This window comes from Schistocerca americana, chromosome 1, assembly GCF_021461395.2.
Source record: "Schistocerca americana isolate TAMUIC-IGC-003095 chromosome 1, iqSchAmer2.1, whole genome shotgun sequence".
NCBI lineage: Eukaryota > Metazoa > Arthropoda > Insecta > Orthoptera > Acrididae > Schistocerca > Schistocerca americana.
The window spans coordinates 587,501,935-587,521,938 of NC_060119.1; the positions used below are offsets into that span (position 1 = coordinate 587,501,935).

The 20,004-nt window shown below is 38.5% G+C and overlaps 1 protein-coding gene across 1 annotated transcript in view; it reads left to right on the plus strand.

The window, feature by feature from the left end:
• The first annotated feature begins 1,300 nt into the window (after positions 1-1,300).
• Positions 1,301-20,004, plus strand: part of LOC124606722 (lethal(3)malignant brain tumor-like protein 3) — a 75,054-nt gene continuing 56,350 nt past the window's right edge. The window contains exons 1-3 of the mRNA XM_047138756.1: positions 1,301-1,649; positions 6,741-7,134; positions 15,484-16,667. Of these exons, the coding sequence (XP_046994712.1) occupies positions 1,380-1,649; positions 6,741-7,134; positions 15,484-16,667 (1,848 nt within the window). The 5' untranslated portion in view covers positions 1,301-1,379. The remainder of the gene's footprint in view (positions 1,650-6,740; positions 7,135-15,483; positions 16,668-20,004) is intronic.

Consider the following 20,004-nt stretch of genomic DNA (forward strand, 5'->3'; position numbering starts at 1 on the left):
GTGTAGATTGTTCGTATACTGTAGACCTTCGGTGTTTATAAGTAAACGTCGCTAAAATAAATAATCAACACAATTATTGAAAATTATTGTTGCATTTGAAGAGTGACTTTTAAGTTTGGATCTGCTTGTTGGTTTGCAGCACTTTTTTCGTAGGATGAAAGCGCTTGTGACATGCGAATATCAGTGCTTGTCTTCGGAGTTGCGTGATGTTAATTTTATTTGCCCGTTTCTTGCGAGCAAGAGAATTGCAAAATGATAATGCGTGATTTTACGTTGCGCACATATTGTTGATCTCAAACTCAAAAAGTAAAACCTATTTACAGGTAAGTAACTAATGAAATTCGAGCGTGCCTTGTACTTCCTAAACGCAGTTGTGCCGTAGAGTGATTGCGCGAATGTTACGTTTCGAATTTAACGAAAAATCTTCATGTTCCATGAATTTGTACGTACTGATATTGTCAGATACGTAACTTGCGCGTATTTTGAAATTAAAATGAATTATAATTCTAAGTTGATTAGCATTATTCTGCGTTACTTGTGTAATTAATGTGCGGTGGACTATTGCTCTTCCTTTAGTATACAGATTAGTCATCTTGGATATGAAACTGCAGAGATAGAGATGTGTAGCGAGTGTTTTTATTTCTCTTGCACAGTTTGCTGATATGTGCGCCGTTATCACCACCAATAATAAATCGCCGCAAAATGTCAACGAAACTTCAATATTTACGCTAAATGAATGTGAATTGTTTCGTAACCGGTATCTGCGTAAACGCGAAGACACTCCGAGTTGTAAGGGTTTAAGCGTATAAAGTGTCAACGCACATTTTATGTTTGCCACTTCCGCGTCGAGTAGGCAGAATGTTTCAAAGCTTTGTTTATAGTGTACTTGTAGTGTAAAATGCTTGTGCTTCACCCATCGTATAATAGAGTCGTCTATATTAACGCGATTCATCGCACACCAAATAACCTGTAGCGTAAACAACGTGCAATTCCTCGTGCAGCAGGAACTAAGATTTTCCTTCGAAACACACTTTCCTTAGGAGTTATATGATTTTAAAGCTGGTGTGAATTTAGTAAAAAGTAATATTATGCCTATCTCAACATCGTATCCTTGTGTTTTGAATTCTGCAATGCGTTAATGAAACCTGCACTCCTGTATTCTGATACACAAGAATCTAATATGTATTTCTTATTAAAAAAGGTAAAAAAATGTTTTTTTAAAATATATGACAGTCCACTACTCCCTCTAACAACATTTTTGTCAACAGGTTTTTCGCCACAATATGCCTGTTCTCTCAAGTGAAGAAGTGAGAAAAAGAAACTTTTTGTTTATTAAATTTTGTTGTTAGTAGTGTCAGCAACATTAACAATACTTTACAATGAATACGCCAATGATTACAACAGTTGCTGCCCAAACAACAACTGCAACAGAATCTCCAACTTCAGTTTTGGTCACCAGGCAAACAGTAGAAAAAAGCCCTGTTGAAATTCCTGTAGTGTCATGCCCAACAGCTCGATCAGTTGTCACATCAAGCAGTGCCAAAGTGATGCCTGTATTCTACATTCAGAGTTCATCGTCAGGCACCGTTCGTGTAGCACCTGCTAATGGTACCACTGCTGCCAGCACAGCAGGCACTTCAACTATTCAGGTATGTGTTACTTAGCTAATTGCTGGTGTTGCACCTACTTTCTTTACTGATAGCCGAAAGTGGTTGTAAGCTAATACTAATATGCAAACAAGTGAAGGTACTGGCACAAATTCCAGTTTGTTTTAAAGAAACTTATTATTGATATGTAAGTCCTCTTGTTTGTTGTCAAGATGTGTCAATGTGTCATTAGTATTGGTGTTCCTAAAACTGACAGACTTTATGTCACTTACTTTTCATCAACAGCTCATATTAGCCTTAGGTGCAAATAATTTCCGTGTTCCTCATGTTAATTGACTGTACTCGTGGATTTGTTAATATCTCTGTTTGACTCAGAGGACGATTTCTGGTCCCTGTTTCTTCCAGTTTATGTTGAAAGGTGATAATTTGGCTGTGAGCTGTCGAAGTCAACAAATGTGAAAATCAAATCATAGTTGCCGTGAAATACTGACATGTAGCATAGCCCGAGACCTGGATTAGATTGGAGGTGACAGTTTGGTTATAAATTGATGAGGTGGTATTAAAGGCTTCAGTTAATCCACAGTGAATGAACCCACTTTGTCTACTATACAGTGAGGGTATTAGTTTTTGTATAATTTGTTGGTAATAGTATAATAGGCCGTGAGGTGTTTGAATGATTTCCTGATCATGCAAGATAAATTTGTCATGCATTATGAAATTATACAGCAGTAGGTAATATAGTAATGTGACAGTTTGTTGCTCAACCTCACATACCTGTGAACTTGCTTGTGTGTCCGTGAGCGCTTGCTATGCACCAATAACCCTACAGTATATGAACTTGACAAGTTATGAACTTATGTTGCCAGTAAGGTGATGTGATACATAATTCATGAACAGCATGTGTTTTCTAATCTAAGTATAGTGAATGGAGAAAAGTAATTCTGCTGTCCTTTAGAAACACATTACATGTATTTTGTTTTATTGTTTTTGTTTGTTAATGAAGCATGCAAAACAGTAAGTAGAACAGCAACAAGATTTGTCAAAATGGCTTTGATATTTTACAGTGTGGCACATCCATATTTATTTTGATAGGTTAAATATACAAGACCTTAAGTAATATCTCATTAAGGTTTATCTCGATTGCATTTGTTGTTTTAGGCCTACAGATTTTACATTCTGGAAGTATAATTTTGTTGTCAGAGGAAAATTGAGGTTTTCTTAAAGCAAGAATTAAGTAAAACATGTACATATTAGCTTTTCATTTATCCTCATCGTTATTTTTTTTATTTGTTTTTGGTGTGGTTTATGATGACAAAGCTCATTGTGCACTGTAAATTTATTGTTAGTGTTCTCATCAATAGATCACAGAACTCCAAATTACGTGAACACAATGGAAACTATGAGGCCTTAAAAAAGTGGCAATATCCTTGATTTAAAAACAACACAGCAGTTTGGATGATGGGACACACGACTATTTACATACTTCGCATCTGACCAGTCATTTTCAGTAAATATTTCTCATTACAGCACCAATAATAAGATTCCGACAGAACTATGCAGAATTATTTGGCAAGATGCTGAAGGTAATGATTAAACCACCATACTTTGAAAATGAAGTGAGACCACAGGTGTCACCTTCCTAGTTCTGCCTAAAATTAACAACTTGAGATAATCATCTTATGTATCACATTGTAATTATCCGAAGCGTCCGATCCCACCCGTCGGCTTTGACCCGTGACGTAAGGCTGTTGTGGTGTGTGACGTCACGACAGTGCGGAATTTAGTTTGTGAGAGTGGCGTGTTTGTAGGTGTCGTTTTGATGTGCTCGGGGGCTCTCTCTGGTGGTGTGTCAGGTGATGTTTCTGATTTAGTTCGCATGTGTGGCTTGTTTATAGGTGGTTTATTGTTGTGTTCGCTGGTTATGCGGTTCATTTGCATGATAGCATTGCACGTGTGTGGTATCGGAACTGTGCTTTCAGCAGTATATTTTTCAATGAGTTAACGATTTTAGTTTTGCCATTTCAACATTATTGTAGTTTTTTCCTGTTCGTGTTTGAATTTTATAAATTTTTTTTTTTTTTTTTTTTTTTTTTTTTTTTTTTTTTTTTTTTTTTTTTTTTTTTTTTTGTCTTTGGTAGGTATGGATATGACTGACAAGGTCAACAGTTTTCGGTTGTCGGCGATGATGGGAGACAGTGGGTTGTCTCTAATAAAATTTCTTCAACTATTCAGAAATTTGGATGAAGTCATGAAGTGTTCAGTATGTCGTGAAGAAATGGGGCTTACTAAAGTTCCGGCGTCTCGGACCAGGGACTGCTGTATGTGGAGATGTCGTAAGAATAATAGGTCAAGGAAGGTGTTAGATTCCAATTTTGTTGGTTTGCTGTGTTTTTTGAGGTAGTGATGATTGTGGACGTGGTTGTAGTTTTGGGTTTTATAGTTTGGTATCGGTAGTTTCTGTTGACCTATGTAGGTCAAGGGAAATGTTCAATTCCAATGTGTGGTTGTGGTTGTGGCTGTGGGTGTTCTGGTATTGGGAGTTGCTGTTGAGCTATATAGGTCAAGGGAAATGTTATTTGTGGGACCGGGAGTTGATGTTGAGCTATATAGGTCAACGGAAGTGTCGGATTCCAGAGGATATTGTGTTTAGTGGAATTTGGGGAGTTTTGTGTTGTCGGTTTTTTTTTTGTCATTTTGTGTGGTTTCGTATGGTGGTGTGTGTCTAAATTTGTTTATATTTACTTTGTCTCCACCCAAAAACCCCCAATTTCCCACGCTTGTCCCTTTAGTTTCATTCTACATCTACATCCATACTCCGCAAGCCACCTGACGGTGTGTGGCGGAAGGTACTTTGAGTACTTCTATCGGTTCTCCCTTCTATTCCAGTCTCATATTGTTCATTGAAAGAAAGATTATCAGTATGCCTCTGTGTGGGCTCTTATCTCTCTGATTTTATCCTCATGGTCTCTTCGCAAGATATACGTAGGATGGAGCAATATACTACTTGACTCCTCGGTGAAGGTATGTTCTCGAAACTTCAACAAAAGCCCGTACTGAGCTACTGAGCGTCTCTCCTGCAGAGTCTTCCACTGGAGTTTATCTATCATCTCCATAACGCTTTTGCGATTACTAAATGACCCTGTAACGAAGCGCGCTGCTCTCTGTTGGATCTTCTCTCTCTCTTCTATCAACCCTATCTGGTACGGATCCCACACTGGTGAGCAATATTCAAGTAGTGGGCAAACAAGTGTACTGTAACCTACTTCCTTTGTTTTTTGATTGCATTTCCTTAGGCTTCTTCCAATGAATCTCAGTCTGGCATCTGCTTTACCGACGATCAACTTTATATGATCATTCCATTTTAAATCACTCCCAGTGCCCACTCCCAGATAATTTATGGAATCAACTGTTTCCAGGTGCTGACCTGCTGTATTGTAGCTAAATGATAAAGGATGTTTCTTTTTATGCATTCACAGCACATTACACTTGTCTACATTGAGATTCAATTGCCATTCCCTGCACCATGCATCAATTCATTGCATATCCTCCTGCATTTCAGTACAATTTTCCATTGTTACAACCTCTCGATATACTACAGCATCATCCGCAAAAAGCCTCAGTGAACTTCCGATGTTACCCACAAGGTCATTTATGTATATCGTGAATAGCAACGGTCCTACAACACTCCCCTGCGGCACACCTGAAATCACTCTTACTTTGGAAGACTTCTCTCCATTGAGAATGACATGCTGCGTTCTGTTACCTAGGAACTCTTCAATCCAATCACACAATTGGTCTGATAGTCCATATGCTCATAAGGTTTTTTGTGGAATGTGTGTGTGTGTGTGTGTGTGTGTGTGTGTGTGTGTTGGTTTTTCAATGTATTTTCATGTTTGTGGTCATGTTTACGTAATTATGTCATAGGCGCCATATTGAAGTCATAGTGTATGGTCGTTTCCGCCGTATTTGTGATGTCATGGGTTAGAGAAGACGGGTGGAATTGGCTGTTTCTGTATTTCCATGTATTTTATTATACATTTACAAACATATAAAGCTTTGCAATAAACAAAGGAAGCCACAACAGTAACCAGTTAAGTCTGAGATGTTTCAGAGTGTCGAGCTATCATTCATGTGATGGGAGAAAACCCAGTTATAACATAAAGCAAAATTTGTATTTTACTTCTAAATGTTAATTTTTTGTTTTAATATTACTATGTACAATAATTTGTAAAGTTATTGATAAATTTGAGGGAAAAAAAGATTGCTGTTTTAATGGTGCAGGATGTAGGAGAATCTTCTCTCTCATGTGGAACATTTCTTCATATCATCTAATTTCGTTTGATTGTACTGTTGTGCTCACATACAAAGTACGGGAGTTCTTAAATTCCAGCAATGTACTGCGTCATATTGTATCTTGAAGTTATTACACCAAAATTTGAAATATTGAAGAAGTTTGTTCAGACATCATCTTTTGAAATCTAAGCTGTTCTACTGTGGTAGCAGAGATAGTAGTGGTTTATTTATGCAAGTCATCTACTTAATGCACCATAATCCCAATTTTAATTAAAATCAAGTGCAATTTCTCATTTATCAAAACATTAAAAGGTGTGAAAAACATAGGAGCAATATATCATTTATTGGTATTTGTTTGAAACATATTACCCTTCTTGTATGATGTGACTTGCCTCTGCACAATCAGAATCATGATTTTCAAGCAGTTCTGGTTTTATGCTATTTACAGTAAAGAAATTTATTGACTTGGATGGGTATCATTTGCTAATAACAAAAGAACATTTAAAACCTTTAATATACAACACAGAGTTCTTAGAGGTTAAGCCTGCACCACAGTACATGAATATGTGTTGTTATTGTTGTCACTGTAACTCACAATATTGTTAGAGCTGTCACTTTCATTCCCACACTTTGCATTGACCAGCTCTTACCATTATTGACAATTTTACCTAGCACTTCACCCTTACTTTTATTATAGAAGGAATTAGTAACGTACTATATTTTAATATGATATATTTTGTGCTGTCAATGTGCACGTCATGACAATATTACTTTTAGAATGTTAATGCATTAAAAGATTAATATCGTCATTTAATACTTTGTGCCCTTCTTTCAAAACAGAAGCTGCCTACAGCTCCAAGAATAGTTGCTGGTGCACATTCTGTGAAACAGCCTACACAACACTTGGTTATACAACAGGCTGGTGGAAAACAGTATGCCTATGTGGGTACCATCATCAAACCACATGGAAACAAGGAACTTCTGTTATCAGCGGGAGTTCTGCCCAAGCTTGCACCAGCTCCTGCTCCTCCACCTCCTACTGTTAATGTTGCTGCAAACCAGCCACCAGCTCAAGTACAGGTGACAGGGTCTGGAAATACTGCTTCAAATAAAATGACATCTCTGCTTGTTACTTTGCCACCAGGAGCACAACATGTTCCATCAAAGCCAGGCATGATAAATCTGAAGATATCAAATGGCCAAATTCACACAGACAATAAAGGCTGCATCACAGGTATGAAAGCATTTTTGCTGTGTTGTTATTACAGTGTGCTACCTTATTAAGTTGCTGAATAGTGATTGTGCACTCTTTCTTCGTGCCCTTTGGTTTCATTGTATTGGTGTTCCTAAAAGATGTTAGATGCATATTCATTTGATAATTTGTCATTGATGTTTTGGCTTCATGCTGTCTTATTAGGAGAAACATGTAAGCAGAATGTCTCACATAATGGAATAACCATCTGCTGTCTGTGCTAACCAAAGCCCTAAGTTACTGATAGGTTTGCATTTTGGTGGACAAATACTCTTTCAGAACACATTTCTTGAATATCACACTGTCATTACCATCAGTTATAGCCAAACCATAGATAAGTGATTATTAGATGTTGTCTAAATAATTTATTTTGAAGTCATTCAATAATAGAGAAACATTCACCATCATACTAATAAGAATGAAGTGTCTTCTTCCTGAAGTATATGTGTACAGAGCAAACTGGATAAATATAACACTGCACTCACAACTGAAAAGAATCCAGTTGAAATCTGCTTGTTTTACAGGCTTTATATAATTTCCATACCCTGGTCCAAGAAAACACACACCTGGATAGCCAGGCTTTTTAAAGCACTGTTTCTGTGGCGCTGAGGTGTGTCAGATCTGTATCGAGTCCCCCCAACAGACTAATGATGAATGTCAGTGTGCCGGCCACCCTAGGTATGGCCTTTAGGCAGTTTCCCTCATTCCAGAATGTGAATACCCATGTCCTACCTCTGTTAACATGACTCGCAATTATTTAAAAACTTTCATTCACTTTCATGTGAATAACACTAGACACAGACTGTTGGGGTACACACATTCTGGGGGGGGGGGGGGGGGGGGGTAGAACAGGGTGGCAACAGGAAGGGTGTCTGGCCACCCCTAAATTAACCATGCCAAATTCATTAATAACCATTGCCAACCCTGTGCCAGTGTGGGGAAAAATGCACAAGACAAAGAAGTTCTAGACCAAGTGAACAATGCTGTAATCCCTTTTTAAAGATTCTGAATGTGTGGAGAATGCCCATCTCTTATGGGTGGATTGTCACTGAGATGTGTTTGTCCACTTAAAAAGACATATTATGTTCTTGACTGCTAAGACACTCCCTGTTGATAGTTTGGTCACAAAACTATTTTTCACATCTCGTATCAACTATCTACATGATATAAATTAATTGTTTCCAAAGGGTGGCGTTTTACTGCATGTAAATTAAATATGAATACTGTGTAGTGTATTATACACATTGTAGATGCAAATACTATAAGTATTTTCTTGAATGAATTTAAAGGTAACTGCGACGCAGGAGGTGCATAACAATAACAGAAATTCCTGGATTGAGCAATATGTAAAATTAGGGAAAGGCAACCACTCACGTATAGTGGACTGATGCGCGGAGCACAGTACCACATAACAGAAAACACCATTCCCACTAGCTTTTGAGCAGTAGCTGTTTTTCCAGCAATAGAACACACATTCATATACACTACTACAAGTTTTGCCGTGGTCGTGTTTGTGTGTGTTTGTTTGGGTGCCTGTGCAGTACTGCTGGAAAAAGAGGTAATGTTTGAAAGATTGTATGAATGCTGCTTTTTGTTCATGTGCTCCACACGTCAATCAGCTTTAGGCAAGTGGTTGTCCTTCCCTAATTTTATGTATTACTACATATGGGAGATGGATAAGAACATCACTATAGCATTCACCTTTGATGCTGAGTGAACAAACCACAAAGTGATAGTTTGAGACAGTTCAGGAATTGTTCCCTTATCAACAAGCTTGTGTGTATGGCTCTAAAGTAAATGTTGTCTTTGTAGACATCCAAGTTGCATTCATTTTGATCACCACCTACATATTATCATCACTGATTTTTATTGGTAAGGGGCATTATGTGCATCTGAATTTGATTCTGTCAGAGGATTTTAATGTAGGGGGAGAAAAAGAAAAACAATAAGCTTCCTGTTATTTTGTGGAGCAGCATTATTATCAGCAAACACATGGTAGTTCTTTTGGGAGTGGAAAAGATGAGCTTACTTCCCCCATGTACTGCTGCCAACAGTTCAAAAATTCTTGTTGCGTTGCATTGATTTAAATCTGTCATCAAGGCACAAATAATATTCTGCCTATTACCAAGTCAAAATAAACTTTGTAAGAGGCATGTGTGGATTGTGGCATTCATTCTGCAAACATTTATAAACTATTTGTTGCCACTTTGATGCTTATTATTAAGATCAGACACTGTCAGTGCAGCCCCAGTAGGTCGGCTTGAAAATGAACCTGTAACGAAAATGAACCTGTAACAATCAAAACTGGTTGCCTAATATAAATACTGCAACTATTGACAGAATCATTAATAAAAATGTTAAAAATTAAGGGAATTGTTGTTTCAGTACAGTATTGTAAGACTGTAGTATCTTGTAGGAAGATCTGTTAGTCAAAATACCAGTAATATATGACCAGTTCTCAATTTTCTAATTAGTAAGCTCAAGACATTCATGGACACAGCTGCATGTGAATAAATGTGTTCATTTCTTCCATGGCTTTTTGTTTCACTAAACTACTGACACTTTTTCTGTACCTTTGTTTTCAGAAATATTGTTTGTCTACTCAAGATTTCGTATACTTTCATACTCTCCTGCACTATTAGGTTGGTGCATTAGTTCATAGCGTTTTTCCATAAATTTTTTAAGTACAACATACACATAACAGAGATTTTAGTCATCAATAATATATTCTCCTTCACTATTTATAACAGTCTGGCAACACCAGGGAACTTTTCAATTCCATGACTATAGAAATTATGTGGTTTAGAGGCAAAGAACTTATCAAGACAAATTCAGAGCACACTTTCATCTGGAAAGCAAGTTCCTCGCAGATTGTTTGATAGAGAGTAGAAAAAGTGAAAATCTCAGGGCAGAAAATGAGCTGAATAAGGTGGGTGCAGAGTGACTTCCCAGCCCTGCCTTCCCTGTCAGTCTAGCAGAATGAGGGCAGGCCTTATCATGGAGCAGAATCACTTCAAGCAATCTTTTTGCTCATTGTTCTTGTTTGCAAGATGTGTCAGTTGTTCACAATAAATGCCAGATGTGATTGTTACACCTCAGGGAGGCAATTCGTAACATACCACACTGTCACTGTTCCACCAGATGCACAACTTTATCTTTTGTGGATGCATGCAGATCTTTGTATGGGGAATTGGTTCTTTGTTTGGTCTCATTCATTCACTTCTTTTCCTTATTTTAGCATAAAGACACCATTCCTCATCTCCATTAACAATACAGGGTAGGAGTGGTTGGTGTTGTTCGCGAACCATTTGGTGATGGGCAAATAGAGATGCACATATGGCCAACTGCTGACTTTTGTTGGCTTTTCTTGAGAACACTGACATGGATCACATTGGTTTAAAGCGTTTAAACAATCTTCATTGAAACCCGTAGATCTTCCTGAACGTGGAGTGTCGATCCTCCTTGGAAGGAGATGACCATTTTCTTGTCATGTTCTGTCCAATGGCATTATCCCCATATACAGTGCACTGTTTTCCACAGTGGCTGCAACAGTGCTCATCATTGTGGTAATCACTGCCGCACAGCCCCCAGATCTACGATCTTTCCGAACTGGCAGAAACATGATAGTGGTGTCCCTTACCATTAGACATTTGAAATAAATTATTTAAAAAGACTCACAAATATATACTGAGTGGGATTTTTTGTGAATGGGAGAATATGAACCCTTCAATAAATTGGCAGTCTTTGTTAGCTAATAACTCTTTTGTGTGACATGAAATTAGTTATAGGAAATATACGACCAGTAAAGACAACAGAGTAGTAAGACAGTACACAGTTTTTTGTGTTGTCTCATTGTCACTGAATGCTTGTATCATGGGAAGGAAGGAGAGGATGCTGCTTGGTGGCTGGTATCCTCTTCTATAAAACAAACTGCACACATGAATTAACAAGGCTCTTTATTAACTTAAACAGGAAGCTACTTAACTTAAGTTCGTCCAGGTGTTGTGGTACAAACTCTTACGTAATATTTCATGTTAGCTTCACTGCAGGTGAAGTACAAGTCCCGCTATGTGCACTACTCTGGTTGCTAGGTACTGACTGACTCTGAGCTAGCTGCGACTGCGACTCGCACTGGGCTGCAACTGATGACTTGAGTTGTTGACTGAGCCCTCCAGTCCGCAGCAGTTATCTAAATATAAGCGGCCGAGATGGCTTTGTTGGCCTGTTTCTTGTGAGTCTGTCTTTGGCCTTCCTCCTGATAGGCTCGCTTGCTCTGGTGCCTACTATCGATCTTCTAGCAGCCTCTTTGCCAACCGGAGTGCTGGCAATAGCTTACACCAGCACATCCCCCGCCCCCTCCCCCCAAAATGCGTGTACTGAGGCTGCAAACGACAATGGGGCGGGAGGCAGGATTCTGGACATAGAGATGAGCCAGGAGCTGTGCCTATGAAAGGTGTACTCTGGACTACCCCACCATCTGGCTTGTGAGCCAACAGGAACATCCTCCAGAAAACAACTGCCAGGGCACACGCCCAGGTCTGAGGGCATGTCTTGGGGTGATGATGGCGATGACAGGGCCAGGTCCATTGGCTTGGCAACCAGGGCTGAAGGCCGCACAGTCCTGTGAGGCTGTAAATCTGGGAGAAGAAAAGCAGCAGAATCACAGAGCAAATGACATGCGTGAATTTGGTTATGGTGGTGGCCCTACAAATCATCGGGACTTACAGTCACATAGAAGAGGCAATGCATTCCTGGATTATGCCTCTTTCCCAGTGCCCACAGTTGTGATAAACCCTGAAAAGAATAAGAACTTGTGGCACAAGGCGATACTTGCAGACCATTGGTGTGGCGTCGGGTGCTGCAATGAGTGTAGCAAGTGTAGCAACATCGATGACAGTGGCTGTGCAGAAGTTCTGCCGGTGATGGTGTGTCTTCTGGATAGGAGCAATAGGAGGTGAGAAAGAGTTGCAGTGCCTGTTCCCCAAGTGTGGGTGGTGTGAAGCTTTGCCATCTGTTGCTTAAAAGTGGTACGAGACATTCCGGTTCTCTGTTGCACTGCAGGTGAAACGGAGCACTTATGAGATGACAAATGCCATTTTGTTCACAAAACTGTTCAAAGTCATGTGAAGTGAACTGGTGTCCATTCTCTCACACAAGTACTTCTGGCAAACCTACTATGCAAAATATGGAGGACAACACTTGAATGGTGCTACATGATCTGGTAGAAGCCATAGGCACCACAGATGCTAAAAGAGTCTACCACTACGAGCCAACAAGTGTTCCAAAATGGTCCTGTAAAGTCTATGTGCATTCAGCTTGAATCTTAGGCCAAGCTGAGAACGTCTGTGGTGAAGCAGATTGGTTTTCCATGCACACACAACACTGTGACATCATCTGTTCAATGCGAGCATCCATGCCCTGTCAAGTACAGTGCTGTCGCGTTAACTGTTTAGTGCGAACAATTTCCCAATGTCCTTGATGGAGAAGTCACAACACATCCTTTTGCAACAATTTGGAAATAAGCACATGTGATTGTCCACTGACATTTTGAACTAGAACCACACCTTGTTGTACTGAAAGGTTATGCCGATGTGCAAAATATCGGCACACAACTGAGTTCTGGATACTGGTCGATGGGGGAGGTCAAGACTTGTGAATGTAATACAACAAAATCTTGAGATTGGGGTCTGCTTCCATGGCCTGTGCTATTTTTCTGTAGTGCAAGGGAAATGATTCTAGCAATTCAGAGTCCTGTGCATTGATTTGGCAACAAGGTACGGCAGATGCACCAAAATCAGTCTCTGGGCCAATTGGAAGGCAACATAGGGCTCCTGCATTGCCATGCTTTGCTGTAGGTCTGTACACAATTTCATACTGATACTGCGAAAGCAACAAAGCCCATCATTGCAATTTTTGAACAGTGCATATAGGAACTGGCTTTGACAGATGAAACAGGAACCGCAAAGGCTTGTGATCTGTCAGTAAACACAACTTGCGACCATACAAAGAGTGATGGAATTTTGTCACACCATATACAATAGCGAGAACCTCATAATGATGTACCTGCTTCATGAAGCCATCTTCTCATCTTTGAAGCTGATTTATTTACTCCTTCAGTTTTATCTTTAGTTCTTTTCTGTTTTGAACCTCAGAAAGCTTTTTTCTTTGTGTGCTTATCATTTGCTCTTCACTATATACAAACATAAATAAATGTATTTTAACACTGATGAATCGATCTTACATACAAAATCATGTTCATGTGTGTACATTTATAAAATATGTCTTTCATATAAACATATTTTTATTTTATGTCACTTAGTAGTGTAGTATCCTGGTAAAAATTTCCTGCAAAAAATTCGTTTTCTTGGATGGATTTCATGTCGTTTTTGGGCTATTTGACTGGTCTATTAGACTTGTAAGAAAATACAATACATAATCTTTTGTACCAGTTATTCCTCTTAGCCGTTTAGTTCCATTACGGTAGTTTAAGTTTAAATCTGTGGAGTTTGCTAATAATAATAATGCTGATTATTCACACACTCAGTTAATCACAGAAACATATAGTGATCATCACTTGTTGCTCAACTGTTACTGTTTATTCAGTTGGACTCATGTGACACAATTCCCTTTTGTCTGTGGGAAAAAATTTTTTTGCCTAGAACACTTGACATGTGTTCAAAAATCAACTTAGCAAATGTTCAGAAATCAGCTTAGGATGTATTCAAAAACCAATTGGGATGCATTTCACAATCAAATGAATAATCAATAGAACAGTGTGCGCTGGATGCTAGATGCTTTGCGAAACAAGTTATTTGAATTTTATGTCCCCTGAAATTGCCACCTGGGGCAGATATCCAGTTTTGTCCTTACCTAAATCAGGGTCTGCTGCTGCAATATGTTCACTATATGCCATGTGTGATGTAAATAATTTATTATGCACACTGCTGTTTTTTGGAGTAAATGCACCCCTTTTCTCACATCTGTATTTGTTTTGTTGCCATCATGAAGTGCTCCCCCCCCCCCCCCCCCCCTCCATTCTTTTACATCAAGCAATTTTCTTTTATCTTTGTAAAATGCAACAAACTTAAAATTAAATTATGTGACCGATGGAGGTATACCAAACTAGGACTTGAATTATAAATTTTGCTTTCGTAGTTAATGCTCGTCAACTAATTTTAACTCTGTCGCACATCTTGTTAATGTATCAACACATTTAACCGCTTAATTTAATGATTTTTTTTCCGAATTATATTCCAAATAATAATATTTTTTGATTAAAGAAAACTATCCCATTATGAATGACATTACATATAGACATATAAAGAGGGCTTTTAAAGCTCAGAATAATGAGTTGCAAAATTTTGAAAACCACCGATTACAAAATCCTGCGTATACTCGTGTACTGGACTTTGACTAAAATATCCTGTGTATTATGTGTAGCTGTCAAATCTAACCATGTATTTCACAGTGGTTTCCTATGAACATAAATTTTGAAGGAGCTGGCTGGATCGCAGTGGATGTATTTATCTGATACCACAGGTGTGCACTTGTCACTCAGCTGCCCAAGTGTAGTCACTTTTGGTCTCTAGTGAAGTAACATCACATTCTTCTTCACTTTCAAGCTGCTAAATTCATGGATGTGTGTGGTGTCCTTAGGTTAGTTAGGTTTAAGTAGTTCTAAGTTCTAGGGGACTGATGACCACAGATGTTAAGTCCATAGTGCTCAGAGCCATTTGAACCATTTGCTAAATTCAACCTCGACCTCAGGATCACTATAGTAATCCTTTTTTTGTTGTTGCGTAAACAACAATATAGAAGAGAGTCTGAAAGCATACATTTTGTTGTCACGTATGCATTACTGCACACAGTATAGATGATATCTAGTGGCAACTATTTCAACAAAAACATGATAGCCAAGCTGCAAATGTAGTACCAGACGTGCTCTTGCAGCCAAACACATAACTACCAATGCTGAAACAGATATAAGCAGGATTTTATTTTTGCAAAGATCGGTTCTTAAGTTGCTTGAGTATATTCAGGATTTTAAGTTTCTATCAAAATAATAAAAATGAGGTAACTCAGAGTTGTATGTTAAGTGATTAATTACATGTTCAGTTTTCTGTAGATTGAAAGTTTCATTCTGGAAATGTTAGTTGTGAGAGGACTTCCTCAAAGATTCTTTACATAAGACTAATGCTAAAAGAATATCAGTGATCGTTATTGCTTGATTATAACTACGTAATTATCTTCTGACTGATTGATGGTAACATGTGTGAATCTTTGCTTTTGGATGTTGTTTAATAATTTCATTGTTGTTATCATTTTTTCCAGTTCTTCGTGATTCTTCAAAAGTACTACCAACCACGCCAACACTTCAACCAGCAACAGTGAAGCCCAATGGCTTGCTGATACCTGAAGTTACATCCAGTACACTAACTTTAACTCCAGTGTCTTCAGAAGCACACACCCAATCTGTGCCAATAGTGACCCAGCAGCCAGTAATACTTCCTGCACCTCCTGTGTTGCAACCGCAGCAGCCAAGACCAGAGCCATTGGTACAGCAACGACAAAGAGTCCAACAGCAGCAGCCTCAGCAGCAGCAGCAGCAGCAGCAACAACAACAACTACAACAACAACAAAAGCCACAGCAATTGCAGCTTCTACAACACCATCCTCAAAAACAGCAACAAGTGGTACAACTGCAACCAGAACAGCAGCAGCATCTACTTCAACAGCAGCAGAAAGTGAAACAGGAGCAGCAGCAACTACTTCAACAGCAGCAGAAAGTGAAACAGGAGCAGCAGCAACAGAAATTAAAGCAGGAACAGCAGTTACAGAAACTTAAACAGGAGCAACAACAGCAACTGCAGAAGTTAAAGCAAGAACAGCAGCAGCAGAAACATCAGTTAGTTCCCAGCTCATGTGCTATTGCTGTTGTTCCAACTACTGGGACAGCCACAGTCATTTCTGTCCCTGCTGTTGTCACTTCATCTCATGGGACTTTATCTGTTGTCCCTAAGCTTAAGGAAGACAGCACACGTATTAATACTGTTGTCACAACTGTCACAACAACTAGTATCACCAGTGTTACAACTGTTAGCAGTTCAGCCTTGGGAACCGTACCTGCTGCCCTCAAAGCAAAGGATGATAGTGGCTGTACTGTAACTGCAGCAACAATAGCTGGAACGACTGCCGTCATCACTGTTCCTGTTTCCGTTAGCCCATCTCCTCGTTCTGCATCTGGTACTCCAAAGATGGTGGAAGATAACACACGTACTTCTGTGCTTGCCACGAGCACTGCAACAGCTTCTCTCATCACCATTCCCAATGCTGGTACAACACCTCATGCAACTGTATCAGTTGCTCCTAAGATGAAAGAAGATAGCGTACGCACAACCTCTGTTCTCACAACTGCTGGGACCACCATCATCAGTATTCCTGCCGCAGTCAGTCCATCTCCTACCACAGTATGTGCAGCTGTAAAATCAAAAGAAGACGGCACACGTAATACACAGGTGATGAGGCATTTCTCAGAAGTAGCTAAACAATAACTATTAAACTTTTTCTGTAATTGCATTGTTGATTTGTTTTATGTAATGCATGGATATCATACATAAGGTTATTTAAGTTCACTGTCCTGAACTGAATAACACATTCCCAATTTAATGTTCATCCATTAAAAAAGAGAAGGTAGGAATAAACTAAAGCAAGAGCAACCTAATGTAGGCTTACATGATCTATAACAAGAAGTAAATGCTGTTATGAGCTGCTTCTAGGGCTGTATTCACGGGATGAACCAGACTGACACTGAAACACATATGAGATCTATTACTGAACTTATTTTTCTTAATAATTGTTCAATTTCTACATGTAAAGCAAATGGCTACTTTTCACTTTGCATGACTTTTTAGTTCTGTAATGTTTCTCATTTGATCTTGAAGGCCGTATGTAGTTAAAAATTCTCATGTTTTTACACGTAGCCATGTAGTATCCAAGCTTCTTAATAAACTACTTAACATTCCATAATTCATTATAAGACATAATGAAAATGAAAGCTCCTAAACTAGCCACAGTGAGGTAATATTTTTAATATTAAAAATATATAACCTCATTGCTGATAGTTTTGGAGCTTTCATTTTCTGTATGTATTTTAATGACATATACAATGCTGCAGGCACAACAGAACAAAATATTTCTGTAATTTGTTGTGGTTGTTGTCAGGTAATGGTATTTGTAGACAGACATTCACTTGATTTACAAATCTTTTATTGAAAACCGGCATTAGAGAATAACTTAATGTTTGCAACATTCTAGGCCGTATATTAGTGGGAATGGAATTAACTGGAGGTACAAAAGAATTTTTGGAATGTTAATGTCACTTCTTTCAGAAGTAAATGTGGGTTACTGAATTTCTTTAATGCTACAACCACAAGCTGACAAGATTCTGCATGGGCACAGTGTAGCATCGGGATGGGGGGGGGGGGGTTACTGAATTACCAACGATGGATGTGGATGTAATGCTAGGCCCACATGTAACTTTAAAATCATCCATGAATAGAAAACTCCAAATATATGTGAATTTTCCCTCAACAAGTCATTTAAATGCTATGGTCTTACAGTCGCTCATATTTTACCTTATAAAAGGAAGGCAGTTAATTCTTGTCCATGCCCTACATTTAAGTGGAATGCATATTGTGTATTCTAAACTAGTAGCAGAGAATGTTCTATAAGTTAATGCAAGAAGAGACTTTCCTTTGGATGGGCGTGACATATCACTCAATTGCTTTGTAGTTGAGATGAGAAACAGCAGATGCCAAAAATACAAATATATTTATGTAACAACAGTGGAAATTCCTGTATGTGATAATATGTAAAATAAAGGAAAGGTAGCCACTTAACTATAGCTCACCAATGTGTAGGGCATAGAAACACTAAACCAAATACAGTACTTATACTAGCTTTTGAGCTCTTGCTCTTTCTCTAGAAAAAGTACGCACATTCATGACCCAACCACACAGACATCCAAATGCTTGCAACTGTGGCTGTGGTGAGACTGACGCTATGTCTCAGAATGTGAATGTGTGTACCTTTTTCTAGAGAAAGAACAAGAGCTCAGAAGCTAGTGTAAATATTGTATTCTATTGATCGCTTCTGTGTGCCACACATCTGTAAGCTATAGGTGAGTGGTTTCCTTGAATTTATTTTACAAATTTATTTATAAATGTTTTATTGTCCAAACTGACTGATATGCTAAATCTTCCATAAGACAGTGTGCCTTGTTGTACCTAAATGTTCCTTTTTGAAATTTTCATGTTTTTACGTGTAGCAGTGTAGCATCCAAGCTTCTTAATAAACTACTTAACATTCCACAATTCATTATAAGACATAAAGAAAAAACTGCATAGGTTGTACAGATGGAATGAATTCTGGCAGCATTTTCTAAAATAAAGAGTATTGTTATTCTACTGCAAACGATGCAGTTGGTGAGTCTGTCTATGAATTTGTAGTCATGATATTTTGAAAAGGATAGTTACTACTCACAATGCAGCAGATATGTGAAGTTACAGGTAGATGCAACAAAACAACTGTCAAACAAATCATTCGGCCAAACAGGCCTTCGTCAGAGTAGATTACACACAGACACACACACACACACACACAAATGCAACTCTACACATACATGACCTCAGTCTCTGGCTGCTAAGGCTAGATCTGGCCAGGCCTTAGCAGCCAGGGGCTGTGGTCTCGTGCATTTTGTGTGTGTGTTTTTTGGTTATCTACTCTGACGAAGGCATGTTTGGCCAAAAGCTTTGTTTGACAGTCTTTTTGTTGTGCCTATCTGTGACTCAGCATCTCTGCTATATGGCAAGTAGCAACTATCCTTTTCATAATATTGTCATTATTCCATATTGGATTTTCCACTGTTTGAATTTGTAGTTATAGATGTTTTCACCTACAGTAAACAATCTGATGGAGGCAAGTTCAGACAAAATGTGTTGTAAACTTATGGATGCAAAACTGTTACTGCTTTCAACTAAAAGATTTGAAGGAATGCAGAATAAAATACTAAAACTCATTTTAGGAGATGACGTGTACCTCTAGTTAAAGAACTTGAGGACACCTTTCCTTCACAGATGTTTGGACTATGGAAAACATCCATACAATTATATGCACTTCAAAGCAAGCCGATTTGTTGAATTTCATTTGGGCTAATGAATAAATGAAATCCAGTGAGTGTGGAAATAGGAACATCAAAATATCCATCAGCATACCCAATATTGTCATTGACAGGAAATGATGGATATTGAAGCTGAACTGTTTTGCAAACAACAATGGTATGCAATCATCTCGTACAACATCCAGCAGGAATACGAATATTAACAGGGGATCAACACACAAACAGTACACATGGTGATTCATGTTGACAGCAATAATACTCTGTAATCATTTCAAGATACTGAAAACATTGTTTGACAACTGTTAGATCACAAAGAACAACTAAGTCATTTCCACATCATCTGAGAGCTTTTGACAAAAGGAATTCATTAAGTAGTATTATCAGTGCAGATTTTCATTAAATCTGATGGGAGAGGTGTGACTGTTACCACAGAACCCCATGTGTCACTCTGCTGGCTTGCTTCAGCCACTGATACGCACCAGAAATGTTAAATGTTCTGAATGTTGCTCGCCCAGCTCGCATATATACACAGCTCGGCTGGCTGCCAGTATAAACATGGTGTAAGGGAAGGAACCTTGTAGGCTAGTCAGAAACAGTTGCATTTAGGATAAAACTATGTTGCACTAAGCAATCAAAATTATCTCAACCTACACCTGACATTGCAAAATGAGTTC